At 37.4% G+C, this 27,130-nt stretch overlaps 1 protein-coding gene across 2 annotated transcripts in view; it reads right to left on the reverse strand.

The window, feature by feature from the left end:
* SRBD1 (S1 RNA binding domain 1) overlaps nt 1-27,130 on the reverse strand; it is a 122,359-nt gene that overhangs the window by 52,819 nt on the left and 42,410 nt on the right. For both annotated transcript variants that reach the window (XM_036381335.1, XM_036381336.2), the window contains exon 16: nt 8,624-8,715. In XM_036381335.1, coding sequence (XP_036237228.1) covers nt 8,624-8,715 — 92 coding nt within the window. The remainder of the gene's footprint in view (nt 1-8,623; nt 8,716-27,130) is intronic.

Genomic DNA, 27,130 nt, shown 5'->3' on the forward strand with positions numbered 1-27,130 from the left:
AATACCTCTCACTGTCCACATCTCCTTCCATTATATCTTTTAAAAACAGACAACTATACGAATTTTCCAAGCATAGCTTTCTCTTGGGAACCTTCAATTAAAAAGTAAAATTTAGACTCTTTTTGTCATATTAGCTTGGTTGACAATGCTGTCCTATTCCTAGGAGACTTTCCTAGGAGTGGAGGCATAGGACCTGATCCAGCAAAGCACTTCAGCACAGATGCATGCCAGAATTCCCACCGGAAAGAGCAGAACTATTCACACGCCTAAAGTTACAGAGACATTTAAGTGCTTTCCTGGATCAGGCCTCATAGTTACAATATTGAAGCAAGAAGATCAGCTAACAGCCATTTCCACAATTAAGGATGCAGCTCCTATGGTCAATACCAGCAGGAGAGCTGACCTGCCTAACTCCCACTAAAACCACAATTTCACTCCAGAACTTTTCTAATTAATAAATAAAAGAGAGCACAGTAGGCAAAATGAAAGAGTTGTCCACATTCTCTCTAGGCAGAAATTCAGTCAAGATTAGCATCTACTGCCTCTTGTACAGAAAAACCTGTTTATTTTTTGCTGGAGTAGTTGCACACTGCAATAGATAGATCTTTCTGGGGGGCAATGAGGCTCCACTCTGGCCATTTGGTCCAAGTGGCTGGACTCTCACAAAACAGGTACAGTACTACTGAAATCATGAGGGCTCTTCAGAAGTAAAAGAGACAGTAAAACCATGATGGTTTTATGGAGCAGAGACAGTAAAACCTGATGGTCTGACATTTTCTTCTTAGAAACTATATCCAGACTAAAATTTGTAAAATTTGTAAAATTTATTTTTCATTTTCAACTATCTTACACTGGGTTTTAGAAACCATGCGTTTTTAGAAGACTAACAATGAAACAGGTAATGCATTTTTACTTCTGTAGATATTAAGGTATTCTTCACTTTTGCTGAAGCAAAAAAAGATTACATGATATTATGACATGCAGGGCAAAAGGAGAAAATGAGATTTCTCAAAAGTTATCAGCACGGCCACCCATGAGAAGTTTGAGAGATGCTTTTATTAAAATATGCTAGTCTACGTAAAATGTGAAAAAAACCCCTAATCAATATTAAAGAGGGTATTAAACTCAGGATGACATGACCCTCTATTAGAAAATAACCAGAAGACTTGTACACCCCATAAATGCAAAGCTTGGAGTTGTGAATTTGGATGAAAATATTATTGCAACACTTGGAAGTAACATACTGTGCTGCCTTTCAATAAATTTATGTAAAATTTTAACACTTAAAGGGCCAGAAGGGTCAAGGTGGTCCTCTGACTTCAATGTAAATGTATTTCATATTGAAGTGCAATGAGAAATAAAGAAGATTACAGCAAGCATATATACTGTAATCCTGTCCTGTCATTAGATAGGACATTCTGCCATTTCATTAAAAAAGCAGTTTTACTGCTTGGAAGTCTCAATTCACTCCACACTTTGGTTATTTGACAAGACAAACCCAGCAGACAGTGGTGTGTCAGTGATGAACATTGTGGTGGAAGAAAACATCCATAAGAGCTGCTTGCACAGCTCATGCCAATCTCTGTGTCTGATCTTCACAGAAAGTGAGGAATTACATGAAAATGTTTTGTTTCCTAATGGCTAATAAGCAAATATGTCCTCATGAACTAACAAACATGTGCTAATTATGTGGCTACTCCTGTCTTAAAGATCAAATCCCTAATTTCAAATGGACAAATTTAAAATTAAGTCTATCTTCTTCAAACATACGTCACATAACTTTGTTTCTCTAGTAATTTCTACAGCAAGCAAAAACATTTTTCACACAAATCACAGGAGAGTTTTCACTCAGGAATACTGATAATAGTTTTCAGACTAAAGACAGTAAAGACTTGCCAGACTCAACAGTGAAGGGCCAAAACAACACTGAAGCCTTACTATTTCTCTGCATGGTATCTATACAAGGGCCATGTCAGCTGCCAGCCCTAAAAAAACTAGAATTAGTGCTAACTTCTTTGGCTACCTGCCTCCCTTCAGTATTAGAACAGGTCTAAAGCAATCATTAAGACCCAAATCAGACATGCAGACTATTTAGGGTGCAAGGGCAGCTGGAAATCTTGTCAACTGGATGAAATTTATTATGGTTTCAAGTATTGTGCCCACTTTAGGGGCAGGCTGCCAAATTCTGTATTTAGACAACTACATATTGAAATGTTCTCTTTTTGCATTGCTTTATGTAAGAGCCACAGCATAAAGCAAAAGCTTTAAGGCTTAGATAAGGAAAGCATGAAAAGGAAGAATGCTTATAGAGTAGAAGAACAAAAAAGTTTCAATTTCTTTCCATTACAGTGGCATTCAAATGTTGCTTAACACCATAAGCAGAAAAAGATTTTTGGCCAAAGGTCCAGGATGATGGCATTCCTCCTTTTAAGCACATCTTCACATAAGTATAAAAATATGTCTGAGTCAATAACTGTGACAGCTTAGCTACTCCACATGAGTGGGAGAATTTGTTTTGGGCTTTGAAAAGATGTGAAGCTTCCAGATGTGAAGGCAGTAGATAGTTTTATAAATGCTTTACAAATAAATATATGGCGACCGCAAGCTATTAAGCTACGATGAGTTCAACTTCAATTTTGTCATAAATGAGAACATTCTGTATCTTTATTATGAAACCTCAGTATTTCACTCTTGCTGAGACATGCTACTATAACATCCAAGTAACTCATCCACCCTCCTATTTTAAATAACCTTCCCAACTCAAAAGTCTGGGTTAAAACTTCAATGTCAATGAAATAAAAAAAATATCTTTAGGTAATCAGGGACTCACAAATGCATAAGTAATTACTGTCAATATATCATACCAGAGTAGATATGGAAACTTTACAACTTCTTAAATCCTTTTATAAAGCCTATTATTGTGTTCAAGATCAATTACTCTCCATAAGTATCTGCAATAATGTTTACTCAGTGATCGATTGTTCAGGTTTCCTGAGTCCTGGAAGCCTTCTATCCTGTTGACCTGAATTTCACCCTCCTTGCAAAGGATACAGTGAAACGTACAGTAGTCTTTTCATTAAGCATTCTTTCTCAGTAGGTCAGGATTTGTGACACAGTTTTGAATCCTCATATATCTTCTTGGTGGGTTTAAAGTATGCAATTTATTTTAAGCAACTGTTCAACAGCTGCATTTCATCCAAAGCTTTTCTGTAGCAAGTGAGCAGGTTTTTGTTTTAAAAAGGTTACATTTTAGTTTACTTTTAACTCCATAAAACTGATAATCTGTTATTTGCCTAAGATTAATGAAATAATGAATGACAATATTCTACCTATTTATTACCAAGAAAAAAATCTTTAAAAGAGATGGGTTGAATACAAGAAAGTTAGAAATATGTTTAAAGAGAAAATCTTTGACAAGTGAATATTACAATGCAGCTTTTTAAAGTCAATATTTTTTCTTATAAACACTCTCAAAACACTTTTCTCAAGTATTAGTAACTTCTGTATCACAGAATAGTATCCATTTTATCTAGGATGAGACAGGGGACATGTAAGCATTTAAGTGAAGCCTCATGTGATTTTTCTGTCACACAAATTAGTTAGTCTCAGAAGATGATAAAAACTCCAAAAAAACTTTTCCCCATCTGTTCAGCTTAAAAGGTAGGCATCATCAATATCCTTTTCATATTCACACTGCTGATACTAACTGCATTACACTGCCATTGGTTACTGTTACTGCTAAAAGTAAAAAATTACTTGAAGTTCTAATCTTACAAGAGCTCGTCATCTGTACGTTAGAAGAATTAGTCATTGGTATCAAGAACAAATATTAACCATTTGTAAGGGACCAGAATGTTCTTTCCTATGCCTGTAGTAAGAAAAGCAGCTTTGGCAAATAACACATCAAATCCCAGTATTAAAAGGAAACCAAAACTCCTTGAATTGAAGAGCATCCTGGTATTGCTCGTTCCTCTATCTCCACACTTCAAGGAAGCAACAAAGCCTCCAAAAGGGAATACACAGACAACACATGCACAGAGTTACACCCGAAGGGGGAAGTGAATGATTCTCATAGCTCTTCTATGCTAAGGGAAAGCATCTTGACCAGAGCATGTAAAACTTGCAGGTAGCAGAAGATCAAACTCCAGCCCACTCCTGAGCTCTACAGCTCCAGAGGAAATAAGTGCCAGTAAGCAGGAAATACAGTGCCAGTAAGCAGGGTGTTAATGATTATACACCACCTCTCCCACATACCCTGAGGTTTACACAGGTTAGAAAACATTTGATTCTTGTCTAGAACAACAAGAAAACTACGAGACTACAAACATCTCTAACATCTATGTAAAGACCCATTCAGGATTGTGCTACTGGTTTGGGGTAATTCAAGCCCATTTTTCTATTTCTCAATAGGCACATGTTCATGCTCAGCTGTGAGAGAGTTAGTAATTTCCAGACTATCTGCAGTTAGGGACGGGTTTTTGATTTTCAATAGAACCCACAGATTCCCTATAATTTCTGTTTAAATTGTAGAGCCTAGCCCACACCTCAAGATGAGCTTCTGCTCAATAGTAGGAACTGGGTCCTATGGAGAGACAAGTAACAAGATCCTCTTGTTCCTATTACTAATTACTTATATTATTATTATCAATTAATAATTAATTATTGCTATTACTGTTATTTTAGTTTATTAATATTACTATCATTAACACGTTCTATCTTTAACATCTTACTGCTGTTCACCACCCTTTTTGCTTCTAACCACTGCATGTTCATGACCACAGTGTGGTTCTCTGTTCTCCATCCCTTCAAAAATATAATTAAACTCATTTTAAATGCTATAGAACACAACAGATGAGAGATGAAATAGGATTTCATTTCACACTGCTTTAATTGCACGCCACATAATTTAACACTGGGCTGACAAAATGTTTTGATGCATGAGAATTCAGTGCTTACTTTCCCTTCTGAAAGCTTGTAGAACTTGCACCAATTCTCTCTAACTAGCTGTAGAAGAAAGCTCCCACTTTGACAGCAGTGTGAATGTTTTAACCATAGGACTCAATAAAACAATAAAGTTTTTGAAAAATGACCTTCTCTCCTGAGTAGCCAAAGGGGAGCAGTGCTCTTTCAAGAAGATGAAGAAATTAGCTCAAGTAGACATCCAGGCACTATGTCCCACACATCTAATCATCAAATTGTTTTACTTTCCTTAAGATAAAGTCAAAAGAAATTACATTTTTTCCAATCTTTACCTTCTACTTGCTGGCCAGTATGACAGCTCTGAACTCTGTGTCTCTAAGAGGACCCCAGGGAATGAAACCCTGTAGCATAACAGTCTGAAAGTCCTAACAAGCCCTCAAAGCCTACGAGGCTTTCTTTTGCTAGGAAGAGTGCAAGTGGTGTGCTGAACTTTGAGTGTACAATAATGCAATGTGCTCTGCCCTGTGGAGAGGAGACAAGCAGATGGGATTTGACAATGCTAAGGCAAGCTGTGCTGTGTGACCTTTGGCTCTCTCAGATTCTTCCTTATCCTCAGAAAACATCCCTTAGAAACAACACAGTTTCCATACTAGATCATACCTGTGCATGCACCATGACACATGCCTGCCCTGTTAGCTTTCCAAATCTTCAAGTAGGAAATCCTTTTATTGCTCTGGCCTATAAGCCTCTTATCTCCTAATTCTGTGAGGCTGAGAAATAGCTGTTCTGCTCATTAATCCTACAATGACAGTCAGACGGGGATATATACCTTCTCACTCTACTCAGACACAAGTAACTAGGTTTCATCAAGCTCTTTACTATCTACTTAGCTGAGTCCCACTCCACAAGATTTTATAGGAATTGCAGTAGCAGTACAGAAGCTTCTGCACTTTCATGAAATATTCAGAACACTTGTAAAGTTGGAAAGACCCTATTTAATTCCCTGTACTGTAGCTAACAGAAAATTGTTTTAAGAAAAGCTTTTTTTCTTTTTTAAGCAAGTGCAATTTTGGCTAAAAGTGCTGTATAAAGACTTTCCTCTACAGACAGTATATACAGCATTGGTTTAAAAAGAGATCTTTCTCAATCATTTATTACAAACTCTTGTCATCCATGACCTTCAAAGACAGCTCAAAGGGGGAAAAAAAACAGTTGAGACCTTGGATTAACTAATATCTCTAATTAGCACCCCCAAGAAATGATGAAGGTTGCTGGTTTTCCCCCTATATAGGGCACTCAGCCAAGGAGAAACTATTAAGTTAATTTTTCCATCAGGATTGATAACTTCTATTTCTTTGAATAAAGCAAAAACTGACTACAAACAGTTGCTAAACACCACTGCAAATAGTCCAGATATGAGAAAGTCCTCATATAACATGTAAAATTTTATTTTTATGTACCAATGGACAAACATAGGCCTGTGTCAAAAAACCTTCTATAAAGTTTTGTTGAGAAAAATGTTAAAGTGGCAAATAGTGTTAAGATCACAGATACCTCGCGTCAGCTGTACCTTTTATTTTAACTATAAATGTCACACTTCATCATGCAGCTGTCAGCTTCCTTTAATGTACTAAATGCTATCATGTAAGCACAGAATCTGACATGATGTAAGACAACAATTAAAATAAAAAGCAAGTCAGCTTTGACACAATGTCACTTTTCTGTATGCTGCAAATTAAAGGAAAATTGAAACTATACAAGTAATCTAGTCAAGAAAAAAGTCTGAAAAAGCCTCAAACATCAGTTAATGTTTCCCTCTAATGTTATGTACCATTTCTACACTCAACTTCAAGAAAACATCCATAGCTTTAGCACAGCTAATTACAAATCGACACCAAAAGATGTTAGGAAGAAAGCCTGAAAATTCTAGAATACCTTGATAGTTCTAGCTGTCAGTTTCATAATGGCCATGGAACTATGCAATTATTTTTCAATTTCTATCCTCCCCTTTTTCAATTTCTATCCACTCTGTGGGACTGCTGCAGCATGATACAATTGCTGATGCTTTTAAAACCAGATGCAAGAGCACTTAAATTAAGGCTGAAGAAAATCCTAGTAATAATGGAGCAATTATGAACTCCATTAATTAATTAATATTTGAATTGATCATATATTAAAAATTTGATTTCACTTCACTGCATTTGATGCACAACACTAAAAAGTGTCTGGAATGTTGAAAAATAATTTTGAAGAAAATGAGAAACATGTACACCTGGAAAGACAATGTTAATAATTAGATTTCCTCCTTTTCAGTGTTTTTTCTTCATTTGCATCAACTTTAAACCTATATTTAATACATCAGCACCATAAAAACTGTGACCCAAGGGAAAGCTAGTGCTATCTGTCACAAATACAGAAATGTCACATGCCTAATATTTGCTCTGGCCATACCATGACACGTTTAAAACCTCTGTGGCCCAGGGAAGAAATAGTCACAACAGAGTCTGTTCACAGGCAGGGATAAGGGAGTCAAGCAAAAAGAAGCTAGAGACCTCTCCTGCAAATGAAAGGGCTGATACAGACATTCCAAGAACATTCCTGTAAAAACATTCACTTCAAACATCAAGTTAACACTTTCCCTTTTGTTGAAATAAGAGGAAAGGGAAACATGGGGAATTCTATAAATTTTTACCCCTGTATACCATGTCAGAATTCTTTTCTGCTGATCTATACCCTCCAAAGGATTTCCAGGCCAGTAACCTGCTAGAAAAACATTAAATCTAAGAACACTATAATTTTGACTGGAAAAGTTCTATACACAAGTGCTGCTGCATTTTCCAGTACGTTATATTTGATTGAGTATGACAGCAAACTGGAGAAAAATTAAGAACAAAAAAAACCATAAGGTAGATGAAAAAAAAATACAAAAAGACACACAATTAAAAATACATAAGTGAAGTAATAGAAAAATAACTTCAAACCTGTCTCTGAATAAAACAAATTCAGAGACAGCTGTATCTGAATAAAACAAATCCGTGAGTAGAATCTGGTCACGGACGGAGCTGCTAGGAATTTGATCTCTAAAGACTACTCTTTAACCAAAAACTTAAAATTATAAAGTGGCAACACTTGCACATTTCCAATTGCTATGTTGGACCTCAGTGACATTTATGCTGAAGTTGATAACTTTTCAAACACAAAACCTAAACAATATTTCCTGAAAACTGTATTCAGCTACATGAAGACTCCAGTGATAACAACAAATGCACAACTTTAAATTATCTGCTCTAGTTTTATATTGTTTTCCCAGCCCTTGAATGGTTTAAATATTGCTAGAGATATTTATGTACACACAGAGAAGAGGGAAGGTCAAGCCCCTGTGAGCAGGGACATGTGCAACTGTGAACGTTCATGCAATTCATTGGTTCTATTCATTGCTATAAATTCTCCTGCACCAGCCTGTTGAAGGAATACATCCACAAGGATCTTTACATTACAGGCATTAGGAGAAGGTGATGTCATTCACTTGCACGCCTAGGACTTCAAATGTGAAATGACAGAATAATTAAGGTTTAGAAACAAAATATCCAAAACTTTTTTCTACTTTTGGCTATTATTTGATTTAAGAATATAAACAAAACAGGCTGCGAATTGAGACTTGAGCTCCATGTTGAAATGTGATAAAATGAAATACTCTTCATACCTGCACTTCTTAGGTTAGGGTCTAGGTCTGGCATTTCCTTGGACGCCTCTGGACTGACACTGTAGATCGACGCTCCCGCTTCACTGACAATGCTGAAAAATAAAACAGCAAATATGTAAAACAGCACACGGCTGAAAAACACACATGAAAGACCTTGCAAGTGACTTAACTGAATATACAGATATTTTTTTTAAAGCATCAGGTTTTGAATAAACCAAATGCTTACAAAAGTAAGTCGGTACAAAGGAAAATATCCCCATTTAAGCAAAACCACCCCTCCCTGACCTGTAACATTCATTCTTTATCAATTCTGGCCTTATTATAAACACACACTGTGCCGGATCTCAGTCCCTGTCTCAATCTTTACAAGAGGAAAGAAAATGAATACAAGAAACAAGTGTTACCAGAAGTAAATAAGCAAACCAGCTTCCATAAACAAAATTAAACCTACCTGACAATTTCATTGAAACACCTACATTCTAAAGTCTAAGGTAGCACTTGAATCCAAGCCATGAGCATTCACACACATTGCCTCAAGCCAGCTGCCCTAAAACACTCAAAAAGCCCCAGCTTGATACAGATTGAGCCACTGAGCTGCGGCTCCCTTCTCAGCAGCATTCAGTACCGTCTTCTCCCAGCTCTCACTGCCATCGCCAAAGAAAAATAGATTGCTTGTCTTCAGGAACTTAAACTTCATTTATATACCATACACCTCAAACTCATTCAGTAATGATGATAAACTCAGCAATTCAAATCAAACACATAATTAAAAACCCTTCAAGTGCTCTAGTTCCACTCAAGAGAAAACTGCAATCAAGTATTCACAGTCTAAGTTTATTTTCAGCTGTGAAATTCTGACACCACTGAATCAACAGTATATTTTTTCAAATAACTTCAACAGAACTGGAATTTCAGGTTGATAATTATGGCATCATACAGCTACTGCTCTGGAGATTAATACTATCAGTTTCAGAACTATTTTTACTTTTACTATTCCACTTTTAAAATAACCTAATCTTTGCCATAAGGAGAGAAACCACAGTCCTTAAGAAACAGACCTTTCAGCAAAAATCCATAACTTTGCTTTATATTGTTTTAAAATTGGACTATAAATTTTCCTTTTAGGAACATTTATTAGGTCAAATTTTTACATAAAGAAACTGATACCTAGAAACCACTCCCTTTAGAAAAAGCTGGAGAACAGCTCAGAGGTTAAATATATTCCCATTCAATGTTCCAAGCACAGTAACAGTAAATAGTCTAAAATGCAAACAAAAAAGGTAAGAATTTCTTACTGGTTTTTTTTTACAGATTCCCCTCTTCCTCAGTCAAAACTGAAATTTGGTGGAGTGCTGTACACACAAGTCAGATTTTAAAGGTACCCAAAACTCTAAAGAACAGTAGTACAAACAGACTGGATCTTTCAATAAATACAGAGAATAAAATACTGCTATCTTTAAGATTAATGTAACTCCAGACCCATTCAACTGGAGAAAAAAAAATCCTCAGACCAGGTGAATAGGGCAAGTGAAAATGAAACTATTTCATGATCTTTCAAAAAGATTCAGTATTATGAGCACTCCTTCACTATAAATGACATTCATAAAACATTCCCATCACAGGGCTCAGAAGTAAGATCGTATCACAAAAACCTAACTGCTGAACATAAAGATGTTGACAGAAGACTCATAAAACTGATTTCTCTGATGAACAAGTAATTTAAAGAACAATGCAGCAGAACGTATTTCTTAACCTGTTCACACCTTATAAAGGCTGCATCTGGCAAGCATTCCCTTTCTGGATATTGCTTCCAAAAAACCACACATAAGCACACACTTTGAACAGCTTTTCACTAATCTCTCTTCAATCTTCGTATTCCAACAGATCCCAAACCTTAGCCCACATACAAATTTTAAATTTAATACATTGATAATATAATTAATTATATATATTATATAGTAATATATTAAGTAATAGAATTTTAGATTTTTTTTTTTTAATCAGTGTTTTGCAGGCATTTTTACAATGCTGTACTATAAACTGTACTACTGAACACAGCCTATTGCTTGATCCTCTCCTGGTATTTTCTACAGTGAACAAACTGATGTGAACTTGATGGGAATTTTAACACACTCGATACTTTACTGTTTCTCATTGATACTACACTGATGATTTGCAGAAGCAGAAGGATTGCACCAACACTGCCATTCTATGATAAAATGTGACTTGTGCCAAATTTTAAGGTAGGCAGTACAAAAACTCCTTGCTAAAATGAGTAGATAAAATTAACACTCAGGATAGGAAACAAACATTTGAAAAAAGCGTATTTCCTTTCCTCAAGAGCAAAAACATTTATACACTCAGTGAGGAGAAAGAGAGAAGCAAAGTGAAAAATTATCTCAAGAAAGAAAAAAAGATATATAAAAAGCACTTTCAGAAGCAGCATACACTGGATACCAGAGATCCACTCTGAGATGGTTTAGCATACACATGCAGTTATTCTATGCAGTTATTCTTTTTGGTGGAGCAGACATGGAAAAGGGGAGCAAGAATTTCCACTCACACAGAACCTCACACTGCTCTGCCCAAGACAGCAAAACCCAGACGTTAAATAAATCTTTAACCCAGATTAAACACGTTAAGGCCACGCACTCCCAAGAAACCATCCTCTGGTTCATTTAACAACAGCCAACCAAACTTTTACAGAACTATTAGCGGCCATCACATGGTTTGATACGGCTACAGGGAGGTGGCTACTAATGTGACAATGGCACACAGAATGCTAAAACATTTAGCTTGGTCGACATACTAAGATTACGAGCTTTAGGGATTGTCAGCAGATGTTCTGGCTTTTACTTTTTGACTAGAAAGAAGACAGTCACTTTGGTTCACTGATATTTCGTATGTTTTCCACATTCTCATCATTCTCTTGAAAAAGGGAATGGCTTTATAGACAATTTAAGTTAATTAAACGTTGCTAAATGCTCTAAATCATGTCTTTTAAATGTGTATATATATTTTATGTCAGGGCATATTAAGAGAAAACCAAACATGCTCAAATGAGTAGGAAACAGAAATTTACTACAAACTACTGTGGTCCACACTGTTCTTCAATCTCCTCTTCCCGTTTCTATAATGGATACAATTCTCAAAAGAGTCATAAAAACCCCAACTTCATAAGAGCTGGAGAAATTGTATTAAGATCTTGTGCATCTTCAGAATTTGTTTCTAACTCTTTAAGTCACTTAGCAGACAAAACCAAAAGAATTGGCCCCATAATGAGACCCCCATTACTGTGCAATCCTTAGGAGGAAAGATTCTGACCAAATCGAAACATCTGAAACAGCTTTAGTGAAAAATTAATTTGCTTTTTAAAGTCAGTATGTAGTAGGTAAATAAGCACATGGTTATGATAAGATACAATGAGCTTCTAGGACATGAATGAACAAGTTTCATAAACTTCTCTTTGAATTAATAAACAAGTAGGTAAAGGATCTGGAACTACACTCCCATACTGCACTTCCCACATAGCCATCCTATGGGTAAGGGGTTTTTTCTCAGCATTTATATCCAATTTATAAAAATTAAAAGTGGCCAAATCACTAAGCCAGTACACAATATCACAGTGTATTCTTTTCAATTGTACAAACTGGCTTGTTGCATATGAACTAAGTTTTCCTGTACTGCACCCATCTCACTCACAGTTGTTAAAGACACATTTTAAGTAGCCGAGGCAACATTAAATGTATTCCACCAGCACCACCTGGTGGGCCCTCAGCTTTATGCTACAGACCACGCCACCTATACTCAATACTTTAGGGAGCCTTTGAACATTAGTACGTTGTTTTCTTACTCAGCTTAAATAAGCATTGCCTATTTGATCTGAAGAGATTATTCAGATTTTCCATCTTCCATTTTTTACAGGAAAAAGAGCCTTTCTTGTAAAAGGTAAAAAAATAAAATAAGAACACTTACAATTTACTCTTTTTAAAATTCAAAGCTATTATATCCCTACAAAATGCATAAAGTTTACAAGTAACCAGCTAGTTAACAATAGTGGTTTAATTAAATTAGAATTTTTAAAACACATAGGTTTCTTAGGTAGTAAGTTTTCACTGTAAACATTTCCAAAGCTATATAAAACATCTAATGCACATATAATAAAGAAAAGATGTATCAGGCTAGACATTTGTGGGTTTAAAGATGAATGCATCTTCCTGACATTTTCAAGAACCTTACCAACATTTCAGACTTCTATATTACATTGAGGTTATTTCCCTACAATCAAATGCAACACTGGATTAATAACCTACAGAGAAGCAAAAGGCAACTTTATCCAACCTTATGTAACTTGCTGCTCCTACAACTTCCAACTCCTGATCTACAACTTCCATCCATTAAAATACCAGTACAAAGAAGAGTCTGATGTTTATTACCTGGACGAAAATCCTGGTCACTCTAAAAGCAAAGGGTATGTCAACCTCAGAATGGGTAAAGATTTTTGTATTTGGCCATAAAATTATGATCTGCCACAAAACCTCCCTTCACAATCATCATTTAGTAATTGTGGCTAATTCCTCTAATCCAACTTTTTACATATTTATTGATAAATATGTGTTCATAAACTTGTGGCTACAAAAGCCAGAGGTTCCCACGAAGTACAACAGTAAAAAAAGAGTAAAAGGTTTATTCAGTGTTATTTACTAAAATAATTGGGGTTTGAATCATCTGGGACAGAAAAATAAAATAAAATAATATAATGACAAATAAAATGACAGAATATTCTCTAGGAAAGAACACTGCATTTAGACACTTGGTTGGAATGTATCACGCTTCAATTATGTTGACAGATGTCATGATTAAAACCAACTAAGGAGGGGGCAAGGAAGACTTAATTAAGCACATACTCAAAAGAAGATTGGGCTACTTCATGAATGAGAAATCCATTGGGCCTTACTGGAAACACAGATGTCACAAATAGTTCCTGAACAGCCTAACACCCGAAAGGGTTGAAGAGTTACACTACAAATAGGATGCCTGCATCTGCTGTTACATGTCTCCCTACACACCCATTTTTGCTGACTAATGAGAACCAGCTAGGGCAGGTTGAAAAATCTCTTCACAGGAAACAGCAATAACCCCTCATTTGCATTTTGCCTTGTCATGCTCCTCCTGCTCCTGTCAAGCAGGACATTGCAAATGGCAGAAGCACCTTGAGCAGCCCCTTCAGCTCCTCACCATGACCCAAGGCAGAGCTACCTGCCCCTCCCTGCAACTCATGTTTGGGCACACGAGTGCTCCACCACCTCTGGTGGTGACTGTGGCCACCTGGAGCCGGCAGCACAGCACAGGCTGGGCTGGGACGTGTGCAGCCACACGCGCTTTGCCACAGGAACAACAGCACACCAGGATGACAGACCCTGGCTCTTACACAGCTATGCCATTGCTTTTCTTCATATGAGAAACATAAATCATGAAAGTTCAAGATTAAAAGGTTTTGGTATATACTGAATATTGTATTCATAGAATAAAAAGGTCAAAGAGATTTTAAAAAGCCTGTTCATTCTGGTAGATGAGATAAGATTCATAATATGGTGTTTCCCCATCACCAATAAAGTAGTGATATAGCAAAGGAAGATGTTAGGATGATGAAAAAGCATTATACTAAAAAGCCATCATTATTCGATAGAATCAAGGCAAAAAGCATCCAATTAATCTGTGTTTTTAAAATAATATAAATATTTAGTTTTAAATGTGAACAACATATAGGGAGATATTTTCATTGCAAAATATATTTAATACTAAAAACACTGTTAGATGACATATGAATGTTCCTCAAATTTCCATTGCTTCACTCAAAACCTTTAGTTACTACACTCCATAAAAGTGTTGCTTACATGACAGTCCATCTTTCAAAATCAGTCAAACTAGACAAAAGCTGTTAAAGCCATCTTTAGCAAAAGTATTAGAAGAAAGCTCACAGTGACTCACAGTTGCAGCTATTCAATTAGATGCAGGAGGGACACCATAAGCCTTTAAGTACAGCTCCTGCTTCAGAGCTCACACACACACAAAAATTTAACCCCGCAAAGAGTCTTCAGAGAGCACACCAAATGATGAGCAGTGAAACAGACCCCACATAGTTGCTCAGATGCATTCTGTAAGTTTCCATAGAAAATATTAGGTGAAATTCTGCATGCAACTAGCATTTTGAAGTCAGAACAACAAAAAAAAAGGCAGTGTTCCTAGCCACGTATGAATTTGTTCTCTATTTTACGAAGTTTACTAGAAACTATGCCATGCAAAGAAAGGAATTTGGTTTTGACCAGCTCAATCCACTTTGTGAAGTAAAAACTACTACATTATTTCATACCAGAGACTCTGTTTTACAGCAGATTACAACACAGAATAGCATCACCTCTTTCAGTTACAAGCCCTACATTTGAAACAGCTTGCTGACCCCACAGCAGGGACAATAAATAAGCACCTTATCAAGCAGCTGCTGAAGTGACAGAAGTTCAAGGTAATCATCCTTTCATTAGGAATTATTTCTCTCTTGTTCAGCCACAAATGATATTTAACATCAGTTAAGCTGATGGTTTTCCTGGTAGACAGTATAGAGCTTTAGAACCTACTCAAGAGGAAAGAATTAGGCCTGTTTCAACCCATCTTTAGCAAGATACTCTAATCAGTGTTGGTATTGTTGCTTCAGATCATTAAAAATGACTTATCTTAAAATAACACTTAATCTTACAATTATACTGTGTTTCCCAATTTTCATAGTATGCTTATGCAAAACTAAACTGCCCTACAGAATCGAAGTACAGTCTTTCAGATGAAGAACAACATACAAAATTTAATGGTTTGAAATACCAGATTATAGTCTTTCAATAACAGATAAAATGTGACACTTCCTCATTGTCTGTTCACAAGAAAACTCTATGAACTCCCAAATCAAGAACTAGTTACCATACTAAACTAATAAATCCAACTGTATAGGTCCGGTCAGGAGTCCTTTATTCAGCTGTGTATGAACCATGCCCTCAGCACATCCCTGCAAAGGGAAGAATGATCAGATATCTGTCTTCATCTTGTCTGAAAACGATGACATTTTTCAGTAAGAAAAGGGTCCAAATGGCAGGTGTCAAAGAGCTTTAGCTTCACACGTGGTGCTAGGAGGCAGAAAAAACAACAGCAGCGTGTGGCCATGTCAGAGCTGCACAGAAGCTGCCGTACAGGCGCATATCTGAAAAGAGCAAACCTCAGAGCCTGTTAAATCAATCTAGTGCCAGATGCTGTTATCAGAACAAAACTGGTGCTGTGGATTCATCCCCAGAAGAAATACATGTCCCATGTCTGCAGTGAAAAGTGAAAGACCTAGGGTGGCATGTCTCAAGACTGAAGGTGACAGTCACCTGTGACTGCCCCCACCACTTTCATTGACAGTTTCAGAAAACAAGTGCTGTCATTGCTCATAAAGCAGCTGGAGCTGAAGCTCCTTTCTGCCCTTGCACAGAGCTTTAAAATCTGAGCTTCAGGTCCAAAATCTACTTCCAAGTTAACTAACCAACTAAAAAGCAGTCAAGCAATTTTTTACTTAAAAAAATGCAGTACAGTAGGAACTTCAGAGAAAATTTAGCTACTGCTCATCTCCTTGCTGCAGTGATGCCAAGGAAAAGAAATTGTGACAATATGGATGATGTACAATCAACATTACCTTAATGTAAGAGGACAAGTTTAACTCAAAAGAAGCACATTTTATGTGATTACCATGCAATTCTAAGCAGTATAAATGAAAAATGGTTGTACTCAAATATGCTCAAAAGTTACCCATCAATCATCAATTACCATTAGAAGAAAGGAAGGTAAAAAAGGCTTTAGGACTGACATAGGAAATGAAAACCCTACCACTTCTAAAATATAATAGGCATAGAAATGGGTATACTCTCTATGAATATACTTTATAATTTCAAGACCAATCGTGACAGTGCTCAGCAGTTTTGCATAACTAAATTATCCCAGTAAATTCAAGGGAACAAACTGTACATACAGCATTGAAAAAATGTAGCCCAACACTGACAGGATTTTACCCAACCTGTTTTTACCCAGGAGGGAAGCACAGGGAGACTAAGAAACACAACAATTTTGGCAGTCAGGCTTCAAAAAGAAGAGAAACACTAGGTGATGTTAAACACTCACATTTCATACCTTTATAGACAATCTTGAAATGAAATCACCTAGAAGCACATTAGAAACATGGAACAGTCCAAAAAGATGATGATGCTCCCCAAAAAGCCTATGAAAACTGTTCCCTACTGAAGGGCTCAATAAGCAGCCTTTTTTAGCCCCTGTTCCTCACAGTTCTCAAGCACCTGGTGAAGATGGCAAGCTTGACTCAACACCATGAAACACAGCAGACCAAAGGAATCTGCAAGTTCCAGAGCAGAAGGCTGTCACCAACACTGTCCTGCCAGCAGCTTCTCAGCTCAGCCAAGCAGAAACCCCTGCAGTGATAGCACATGGCAAAAGCTGGTGTTTAATCCAGTCCATTTCCAGCCATGCAAGATCTTACAAAAGGTAAGATCTACCCTGGCTGTTCTTAGAAACAGCAGAGGCAAAGGGTAAAACCCCGAAACCAGGTAGTTCATGTATAGTAACTCAAGTTGAAGCATTACCAAATATCAAGGTTGTGGAAACAAATAAGACTTTGTAAAAAAACAAGATTCCTGCCTATAAAGAAATACCTAGACCTTACTAGTACCACCTGTATTTGACACTGTCACTGACAATTTATAAAATAGGGGGAAAATGTCTAACTAAAGCCATTTAATTTTTAAGCTAAAATATTTCCCTATTGCATGCACTGTCATAGCCACGTCATCCTTCTGTGGGACACAGGACACTCAAGAAAACAAATGATCCACCAAGGAGAGTCCATCAGGTTCTTGAATATAAAGATCTCTCAACCAATTGATTTGTCAGTGAACTTCACAGAGCATTCAGATTTAATCAAATAACAGCATTAAGAAGCATCACATGTGAATAGTCAGTCTAAAATTACCTAGAAAGGCTACAAGAACAAGACATTCCCGTGCTATAATGGCTCTTGTGACTCATTTTTATCTCTTAGAACAAGCAACACAGATGCAGCAACTGCTGTCCCTAAAATGCAGTTAGTTAATCCAGACCAAAGGCTGGAGCTTGGAGTCACATGAACTCTCAGGGAGACTTTGTCCCCAGAGTGGAGCATAACTGGACAAGACCACAGCATATGGAGGAAAATGCCTCTTGGAGAACAGCACCTCCAGCAACTGTCATTTTCTTTAATGCTCACTGGGCAATTGGGAGGCAGCCTGGCCAGTGCTTCTGTGCTGCCTCCACAGCCCTGATTCATGCAAAATTCTGACCTGTAGCTTTGGCCAGAGACAGGCTTTATTCTGTTTCCCCTCTGTGCTTTTCTACAATACCACTGATACTGATCTTGGTACACAATCTCTCCGTGCTAGCCCAACCCTCTCCTCAGCACAGGTCCAGGAGGGAAAGGTGGAGTCGATCATTCCCCTTCTACCAGGGTTAAGCAATGCAATGTAGAAAGACTTTGCATACAGGGAAGGAACCACAGATCCTCTGCTGCTGCTTCTCTCTGTTCCCTCCCCATCCCTCTTAACAGAGAGGCTGCATCCAAAGACTTCATATTAAATATTTTTAACCTACAGACACTTCTTGGCACAGTTTACTGAACTCTGAAGTACCCAGGTTTTCCACATAGAGAAACCCAAAGTAAATTAAGAGTTCTGGGATCAGAATAAATGCTGGCAGGAAAAATTCTTTGAGGTATTAAATAAGAAAAAAATGTTCTTTCCACATCTTTCTAGCCAGGTAGTTTCTTTTTAGTTTACTTTCATTTGGAATTCATTTAAAAAAATAAACAGTTTTGGTTTACAGAAGATGCATTCACCCAATGAGTTTATTTTCCAGCTCAACGTATTCAAGACAAATGCTACATAAAGTAAAAGTGTTTCATGCAGACCCAATCAAAATTATATGCTTCTACTTTTCTAAAATCACTTCTACAAATTAAATCATGACAGTACACTTACTATTTCTGAAGCACTCATCTGCTGGGGTTTTCTTTTTTTTTGTTTTTTAATAGGACAATACAGTTCCTTTGATATTTTTCTGTGATCTAGTTGATAACTACTCAAAGCTGTCAATTAGCAGGAAGTGTTCCATTCTGCCCATCAGGGAAAATATTTTTCTTCATTGGAAGAAAAGGTTGTAAAACTGAGGTCCTAGTTTAGTGTTTCCAGCAAAATCTATTAATCCCTATGAAGGAACTGCAGCATTACAGTACAAAAAGGATTATAGCAACAGACAGGAAAAAAAAAATCAAACAAGAAAGTTAAGAAAAAGGGTAGGTTACTCATTCTTCAGAAAAAAGGTAACATTTTTCATGTGAAACTAAAACAACCCAAGAAAAAATCAATTGAAGCTTACTTTAACTTAACAAGCACTTTTGATAGCTCAGTTACTTTTCTTAGACAGATTTAAAGGCAGGAAGATGTACTCAAATGTCTCTAGAGCAACAGAAGCAGACTGAGTGCCTTGTTATTAAAATACCCATTCTTCTCTTTTTAGGACTCTATGGCTCATCCATGACTCCTCTGGTCTCCTCATTGTCATAGTTTTAAATATTATTATTTTACTTCTCTCATACGTAACTGCTGGGCATCTACAGTAAGAAATCTGAATAAAATATCTCCAAATGAAAGTGAGCTAAACATTAGGTATGCTATATTTTTATCCTTTAACCATTTACAACAGTGGACACCCTCTCCTTCATTTTGTTTTACAAACAGATGTATCAACCTCTGAAAAAAACCCCACAAATAAAAGTAATGACCAAATCCCCATAAACTTGAAATACATTAATGAATTGCATGTTTTTATAGACAACAAACTCCTTTCATAAGATTGAAACCAAAGGGGGAAAAAAGACAAAAATAGGTATCTGGGATTTGTGAAATAAAACTTCAGTTAGGTAGTGCTATATTTGTTTTCCCCCTTCTCTTAAAAGGGAATAATTTGTTCCCCTAGGTTGTGACAGATCCACACAGGAGACTTTCCATGAGTAATATCACTAGAATTGGCATAAACATATGCTGAAAGACCACTTCATTTAGAAGACATTTTTCATTCAGGTACAAACACTTAAAAAAAAAGTCTGGACAGAAATTTCTCATGCTTCAATTCTAACCAATTACTTATAGATTTGAAAAGAAAATCCCAACTATAGTCTTTTTGTTTTATTAGTTATCCAAATATGTAAGCACAGGATAAGACGGCTTTCTAGTTTTTAAGAGATCCTTACACCAACTAAATCACAAAAATGCATCTTATTTTATGTCCCAGTTTTTACACCACAATTTTCAAAATGATTCTCCAGTCATAGATATGCTATATAGCACTTAAATAATCAACTACAATTCCAGCAATAATTCCTTACAATAGTGTGAAGGTGCATTAACACATCTGTACATCTAATTACTCATGAGCCCAACAATACATATTTTGCAGAAGAACATCTTGGAACATGCTTTTTTTTTAGCTTTATTACCCTCTTTTTCATTCCCACCCTACTTCATAATGGGCAAGTCTCTTAGAAACATTTGAGAAGCTGTAGGTCAGGTACATGACTTTTAAACAAAGACACTAGCAAAACTAAAATGGGCAACTCATCCTTTTTAAATATAACTATGTTGTTTTCTCTCAGAGACGCCAAAGTTTGCACCAGGAAGTTCATGCTCAGTTCTTCCACCCTGCCATGTGGGCAATGAGCATCTATCCTACATCTACTTCTTTGGACTGCCCATTATTCTTATGCCTAGATCCTGCAAGACAAGCCACCATTGAAGAGTGAGGGTCTTGGAATGATTCTTTCACCTTTTGGAAATTGCTGAATGACTCAGAATCACAATGGTTGAATCACAGTCACAATCACCTGTGGAGACTGACTGGTCCAACACTCTCACTCAAAGCAGGGAGAATCAAAGCAACTGGCTCAGGGCTGTCTCCAGTCAGGTTTCAAATATTTCCATGAGTAGGAACTCTAAAACCTACTACATATTAACAAAAACATTTGGACCCTCTGTAGCTAAGGTGTGATGTTTTGATAGTATTAAGCTGAGGTTCCAAGTTGTTTTTAATGGCAGGTTAAAAATTTAGCACCAAATACGCACTTAAGAAAAGCACATACTTGCTGTGGAACAGTGGGGCATAAATAAATGGAGATTTTAAGATTCAAAACTCTGCTTTCACAAACAGTGCTGCACTGAGAACTCACTAAACAATTGCAGCTTTCTCAAATGCTGTAAGCAAAAAGAAAACATGAAATTGTTTGAAAATTAAATTAATGGAAATATGTGCCCTGCTGATTCCAGCAGGAACAGAGCAGGCTCACTTAATTTCCACTGTCTGATGTTAAACTGTTAAGACTATTCTTGCAGCTGATAATTAACAGCTGTTACTTTAAAGAAAATTAACAACAAAACAACAATTTGGAGATCAGAGCAATGGAAGAGACAGCACAATATTAAAACAATAATTGTCCAGATGAGAAACAGAGGTTATCTGAGAAAGACTCGATGGCAGCACAGCAGTGCAGGGCCTGGAGGGCTCTGGCTGATGCAGACAGCTCCTGCAGGGGGTTATGGAGAACATATGCCAGGGTGGGATACACAGCACCCTTTAATAGGGCAGAGCATCTCCTGCCCCCGGGCTCCTGCTCAGCTCTGCTGGCTACTGCAGGAAGTGGCAGAGCCAAGCCTTGTCCTCAGCCTGCCCCTGGAAGCCAGGCCAGCAGTGCTGGGCTGTCAGCGTGCCCAGAGCCCTGAGCCAGGCTCGTGTCCGCACACCAGCAGCGCCACGTGCAGCACCGCAGCCAGAGCTGCGCCGGACCAGCCCGGGGCCTGGACTGGGCAGCTGGGATCAGGCTGACAGCATCTCCACACCCACTGCACACATGGGGTGCACCGGACCAGCCCAGGGCCTGGACTGGGCAGCTGGGATCAGGCTGACAGCATCTCCACACCCACTGCACACATGGGGTGCACCGGACCAGCCCAGGGCCTGGACTGGGCAGCTGGGATTCAGGCTGACAGCATCTCCACACCCACTGCACACATGGGGTGCACCGGACCAGCCCGGGCCTGGACTGGGCAGCTGGGATCAGGCTGACAGCATCTCCACACCCACTGCACACATGGGGTGCACCGGACCAGCCCGGGGCCTGGACTGGGCAGCTGGGATCAGGCTGACAGCATCTCCTGCACCCACTGCACACATGGGGTGCACCGGACCAGCCCGGGGCCTGGACTGGGCAGCTGGGATCAGGCTGACAGCATCTCCTGCACCCACTGCACACATGGGGTGCACCGGACCAGCCCGGGGCCTGGACTGGGCAGCTGGGATCAGGCTGACAGCATCTCCACACCCACTGCACACACAGGCTCCTCCTCCAGCAAAAGAACAGGGCACAAACATGAAATACTCCCCTCTGCCCCCACAAGGAAGGATAGGCTTCCCAGTCGAAGCACAAACAAAACATCAGCTAAATTCAGATCCACATTACATTAAAGAACTGCTGGTGGAGATTTTAATATGAAGGATCAAATTTCCACTACCCTTTTTCTTTAATATAAATTTGCATAAAGGAGAATTTAATCCTGAAATGCCATGTAATTATTTGTAAACTATATATTTGAAATTATTTTATAAAATTAGCCACAGATAGGTATGTTCAGAATTCTGTCAAGATGTTGAAATACTTTCTTAAAATATATATATAAATAATGCTTTAAGATTACTAATACAACAAACTGGCATGTCCTGGATTTGAGTTTAATCATACCCTGAGAACTAGAACAAACATTTCACAAGCTCCAAGTCTTGACTTCCTCTGAAGTTCATAAAAGCTCACAACATCACCATCACCACATGCAAGATGTGATTTATGCAATCTAACTATTTTAGATGTAACATATTAAAGAACCCCCAAACTTGTATTCTGTTATTAAATCCAATGGAAACTAACCTACAAAAATTTGATAAATAAGGAATGGACATGAACTCAAATCATACATACTCCATTAAAATTCTGACAAGACGTGTTGCAATCACTAAGATTTCAACCTGTACTGAGTGCTAGAACTGGTACGACCCAAATTCAATTTACATAAAGAAAGCATCTCGTTCAAAGTCCACTGTACTAATTATAAATTTTATCACAACTTAATATGAACCACAGACTAGCTTTGCTTCATAATGCTAATATTTACAGTTAATCAAAAATAATTAATTTTGTATTTTACACATCACATACTAAATAAATTATATTGACACAAATCAACAACATTTCATCTGTATCTTTACTTTATAAAAACCTGGAAGAAATTTCCTCCAAACCATAAAACTGAATAGAATCTGCTTTGAATTAGGTGCCACCACTTTTTTCTTCTCACGTAGCACCAGAACAACCCAGGGCTTAAAATCTTGTCTCAATCAGAAAACATTATTCCTCTTAGTGTAAGAAGTCCAGTAACCTACAATCTACCGTAACTGCTTTACCAAAGAGAAGCCAGTAAGAGGAAAAATCATTTCCTCTAGTTCAATCTGCTAATAATGAGCTCAGATCTTTCAGTGAGTGAGTGGTCTTCTCCAGAAAGGCCATGAGATCATCAACCAGCTCCCCCAAGGAGAAAGCTACAACCAAGGCAGCACCAAGTGCCTGTGGACACTCAGGTACAAGCAGCAAGATGATGGCAGAGCCATTTCCCTACAGGAGCAGGGGTTAACAAGAGGAATAGTCAATAGGAGAGCCTTAAGCATTCCTTTAAAAGGAGTTAAACATTCCTTTAAAAGTCTTTTTACTGTTCTTGTTAGCTAGAAAAACAGGATATATTAAAAAGATACCATATCATGATATCAAAATTATTTCATTTTAAAACATTCAAATTGACAATGTCTCTTTCTATTCACTCTTACAGCAGAAAATTAGAGTTAACATTTCCTTTTGCAGAGACAATCACTGAGAAGTAACACAGGAATATCCAGTTTGATTTACCTAAACATGACAAAGTTCTGGAAAATAACTTTTTAATTAAAAAGAAAGAAAGTAACTTGGAGCTGTAATTTTATACTATGAGGAAAAATAGACCAAGAGCAAGCAATAAATGCATCACTGGTTTTACTGAAAGCCCACTTACAAAGTATATTTACAGTACAACATCATAATGGTGACAAGAGAATCACCCATGGAGGATGCATGTTTCCCTGAAACATTTACATCAAATTCAAATGTCAAAATGTATTCTATCTAAATGTTAGTTCCAGTTCAACCCAATAAAAGAACTGAACAGGCAGTAGGCATGTTGCCTTGGTTGCCAAAGGAGTTTTAGAAAATATAAATTTAATTAGGTTTGAGAGAGAAGTTTTATGTAAAAATCCAATTTATTATAAGGAATAACTATAGCTGCTTATAGACAGACATCATCACTCCCACCTCCATGCTTTTGATTTAGAAACATCCACAGACAGCTGAGCTGTTTGAATAATATTTGCTGCTACATAAAAAAATCTGATTTAATTAGAAACTGATATTAATTGCAATTGCAAATATGATTAAAGCAAGAATGTTATTTCTATGTGAGCAACAAATTCACTTTCAGGAGCATTAGGTATTATAAGGAAAGGAAAATATCTAAACACGCAGAACTGCTAGATGGATGTGATTACATTTACAACCATGCATGGAATCACCCAAGCAACACCAATCTGCCCCCAAAACTGAAAAGGAAGAAGAAAGCCAGCATCACTCTCTCCTCTCTGCCCTCCCCTGCACTGGCTCATTGCTGCTGCAGGAGGGGTGGGTACTGCTGAAGATGCTTCATGCAGCTTGTGTATTTTGATGTCTCTGTTCAGGAGCAGTTTCTCACCTCTGTATCACTCACCATGACAAACAGATCATTTGTCCCTCTCTCCACTTACTCATCATTGACAAAACTGCTGGGACTCAAGTTATAGAAAGGAATTATCCTCAATAGGCACCTTCAGTTACAACCACATGACACCGCAGTCATCTAAGTCTAATCCCTTTTCAAGCTGAAATAACCTACTCAAAGTCCCTTTGAGACACACAGCATGTCTATATTCTCTGCCTCTCATGCCCTGAAAAAAGCAGAAGTATGCTGAGTATCTCCTGTTGCTGTGGCTTCTTTCAATGTCATTCATGGAGCTCTTAAGACTGCCATGCACTTTGTAGATAAGTTTAATGAATCCAAGCAAGCATAACCCCCCCAGTTTCAGCATCACACAAAATTACTCCTAGGGAAAGTGCAACATGGGCAGCACTCACTCCTGCACTGCCAACAGCCTCTAAGAGCCAATAGCCTGAAATCAGGATGAGAAATTGCAATTTCAGGTAAATGCAGAGGGAAAGAGCTCTTGCTTTACTGACAGACAGGTTGCATTTGCTTCTCAGTCCTGGAATATTCTGGGCTATCAGACACCTAGAGGTCATAAATGTTCAATATTCAAATCTTCCTAAAATCCAATGCATTTTGTCTTTTTTTGGGTTTAAAGCAAAGGTTGCACCAGTTGCTCTCCTAGTACTAGGGGAACTTGTTAGCAGTAGTACAGGAGGTGATTTCCTGAGGTTTACTACTAAAAAAACCTTGAAAATATTTTTGGGGGGAGATTTTTACCTAAAGTTAGGATCTGCCCACAAACTTTCAGTTTTAGCAGATCTCAACAATATTGATACTTCAAACAGTAAAGAAACTTCTCCCCACTAATAAGAGCATTTATGCCTTAGGATGAAAAATTTCATCCCTCTGACAGCTAGAAGACACTAAAATGAAGATATCTAATGTTTGGCAGCTGAATGTAATCCAAGTGCCTATTCTAAGCTTCTGCTGTCAGCATCAAAGATAATAGCACAGTAAGTTTAAATAAATAAGTAAATCCATATATCACATCTCACAACAATAAAGGATGCCCAGTAAGAGCTAAAATGCAGAACAGCAAATGTGGTTTTACAAATTAATAGGTATGAAGTTTGGCAGAATCTCAGCTTAAGTAAAAACATATTACTGGCAAACTCACACAAATGGAAAAATGCTTACTTCTCCATTATGTTCTTACAGAATGTCTACTTGAAGACAAAACACTACCCAAATATACAACCAGCTCTGACTGTGCAATAACACTCAGTCTTAGTACATTACAAATCATCTTGTATTTATATAATTTTCATCTGGATGCTCTCACTATTAATCACACTATATTTGCATGCTTCCATTTAAACTAACTCCTGACAGGATTTCACAAATAACTGCTGTTGGAGCTTCTTTACATAGTAAGGAGCCTAAATGAAGTTTCTCAATCTTTACTGGTGAGAATTTACCAACTGACAATTACCAATAGCTATTTCATGACACAGTCACTTAAAACACACATATGTGTTTCTGATGTCTCTTATGTATAAGAAGGACAATAGAGAAATATCCCAAATGCCACAAGCATCATTTATTTTAGAAAAGCCATATTGACACAAAGCATAAATTAACATTTTAATGATTTTTGATACTGGAAGTGAATGTAAATTAAGATTTTGTTGTTAGCATGACAATTCCATACTAGTGTGGAGCAAATCTATTTCATCTAGGCAATTGGGTGAAGACCAGCAGCTTAAAATACACACATGGGTAACAAGAACCACACTCCAATTTCCCATAATTAAATTCCCTAAATAAAGTTCTGCAAATACAAATGAGAAGGAGGATTTAATCTATTTAAAACAGTTTGTACTTTCCATTATTTTCAGGTGCAAACCCAATGGTTTTCAACCTGTGGTTCACAGGCTACTTCCAAGATGTTTAAAATAGGACATGAAAGAGCACAGCCCACTGCAAGTAGGCTTACAGTCTCTGGAGTGATTGTTTTTACACTGTCATCAGTAAATTTCAATGATCTGCAAATCAACCATACATCAAAGAATGATCATTATTCAGCTCAGTCACTTTCTCTCAATGAGTTCTATCAGGTAACATCCAAATTTGACTACATTCCATTTCCACTACAACAGAAACTATGGTTGACCACACATGTTACTTCAAAGCAAAAAAAGCCACCTAAAACTACAGAACCATGCATGCTCATTTTAGAAGCTCTTAAAAAGCTGCAGCAGCTTACCTGAAAGCCTAAGCTTTTCTGTTTGTTTGGTATCAGTATCAATACCAAGTTTGGAACAATTAAGTCTTGGATTATTAAAGCTTCACTAATTTTCTTCACGTGGGACCTCACACTAACGATTCAAATTCTAACCTTCCATGCCTTCTGATGAATAGACAGCATTTTCAAACACACTCTGGAGATACATCAAAAAAGGGTATTTAGCTTACTCCAGCTTAAAAAGGAATTAATAAACAAAGTATTGGGAAAAAACTCCAA

Source organism: Molothrus ater, chromosome 3 (genome assembly GCF_012460135.2).
Source record: "Molothrus ater isolate BHLD 08-10-18 breed brown headed cowbird chromosome 3, BPBGC_Mater_1.1, whole genome shotgun sequence".
Lineage (NCBI taxonomy): Eukaryota > Metazoa > Chordata > Aves > Passeriformes > Icteridae > Molothrus > Molothrus ater.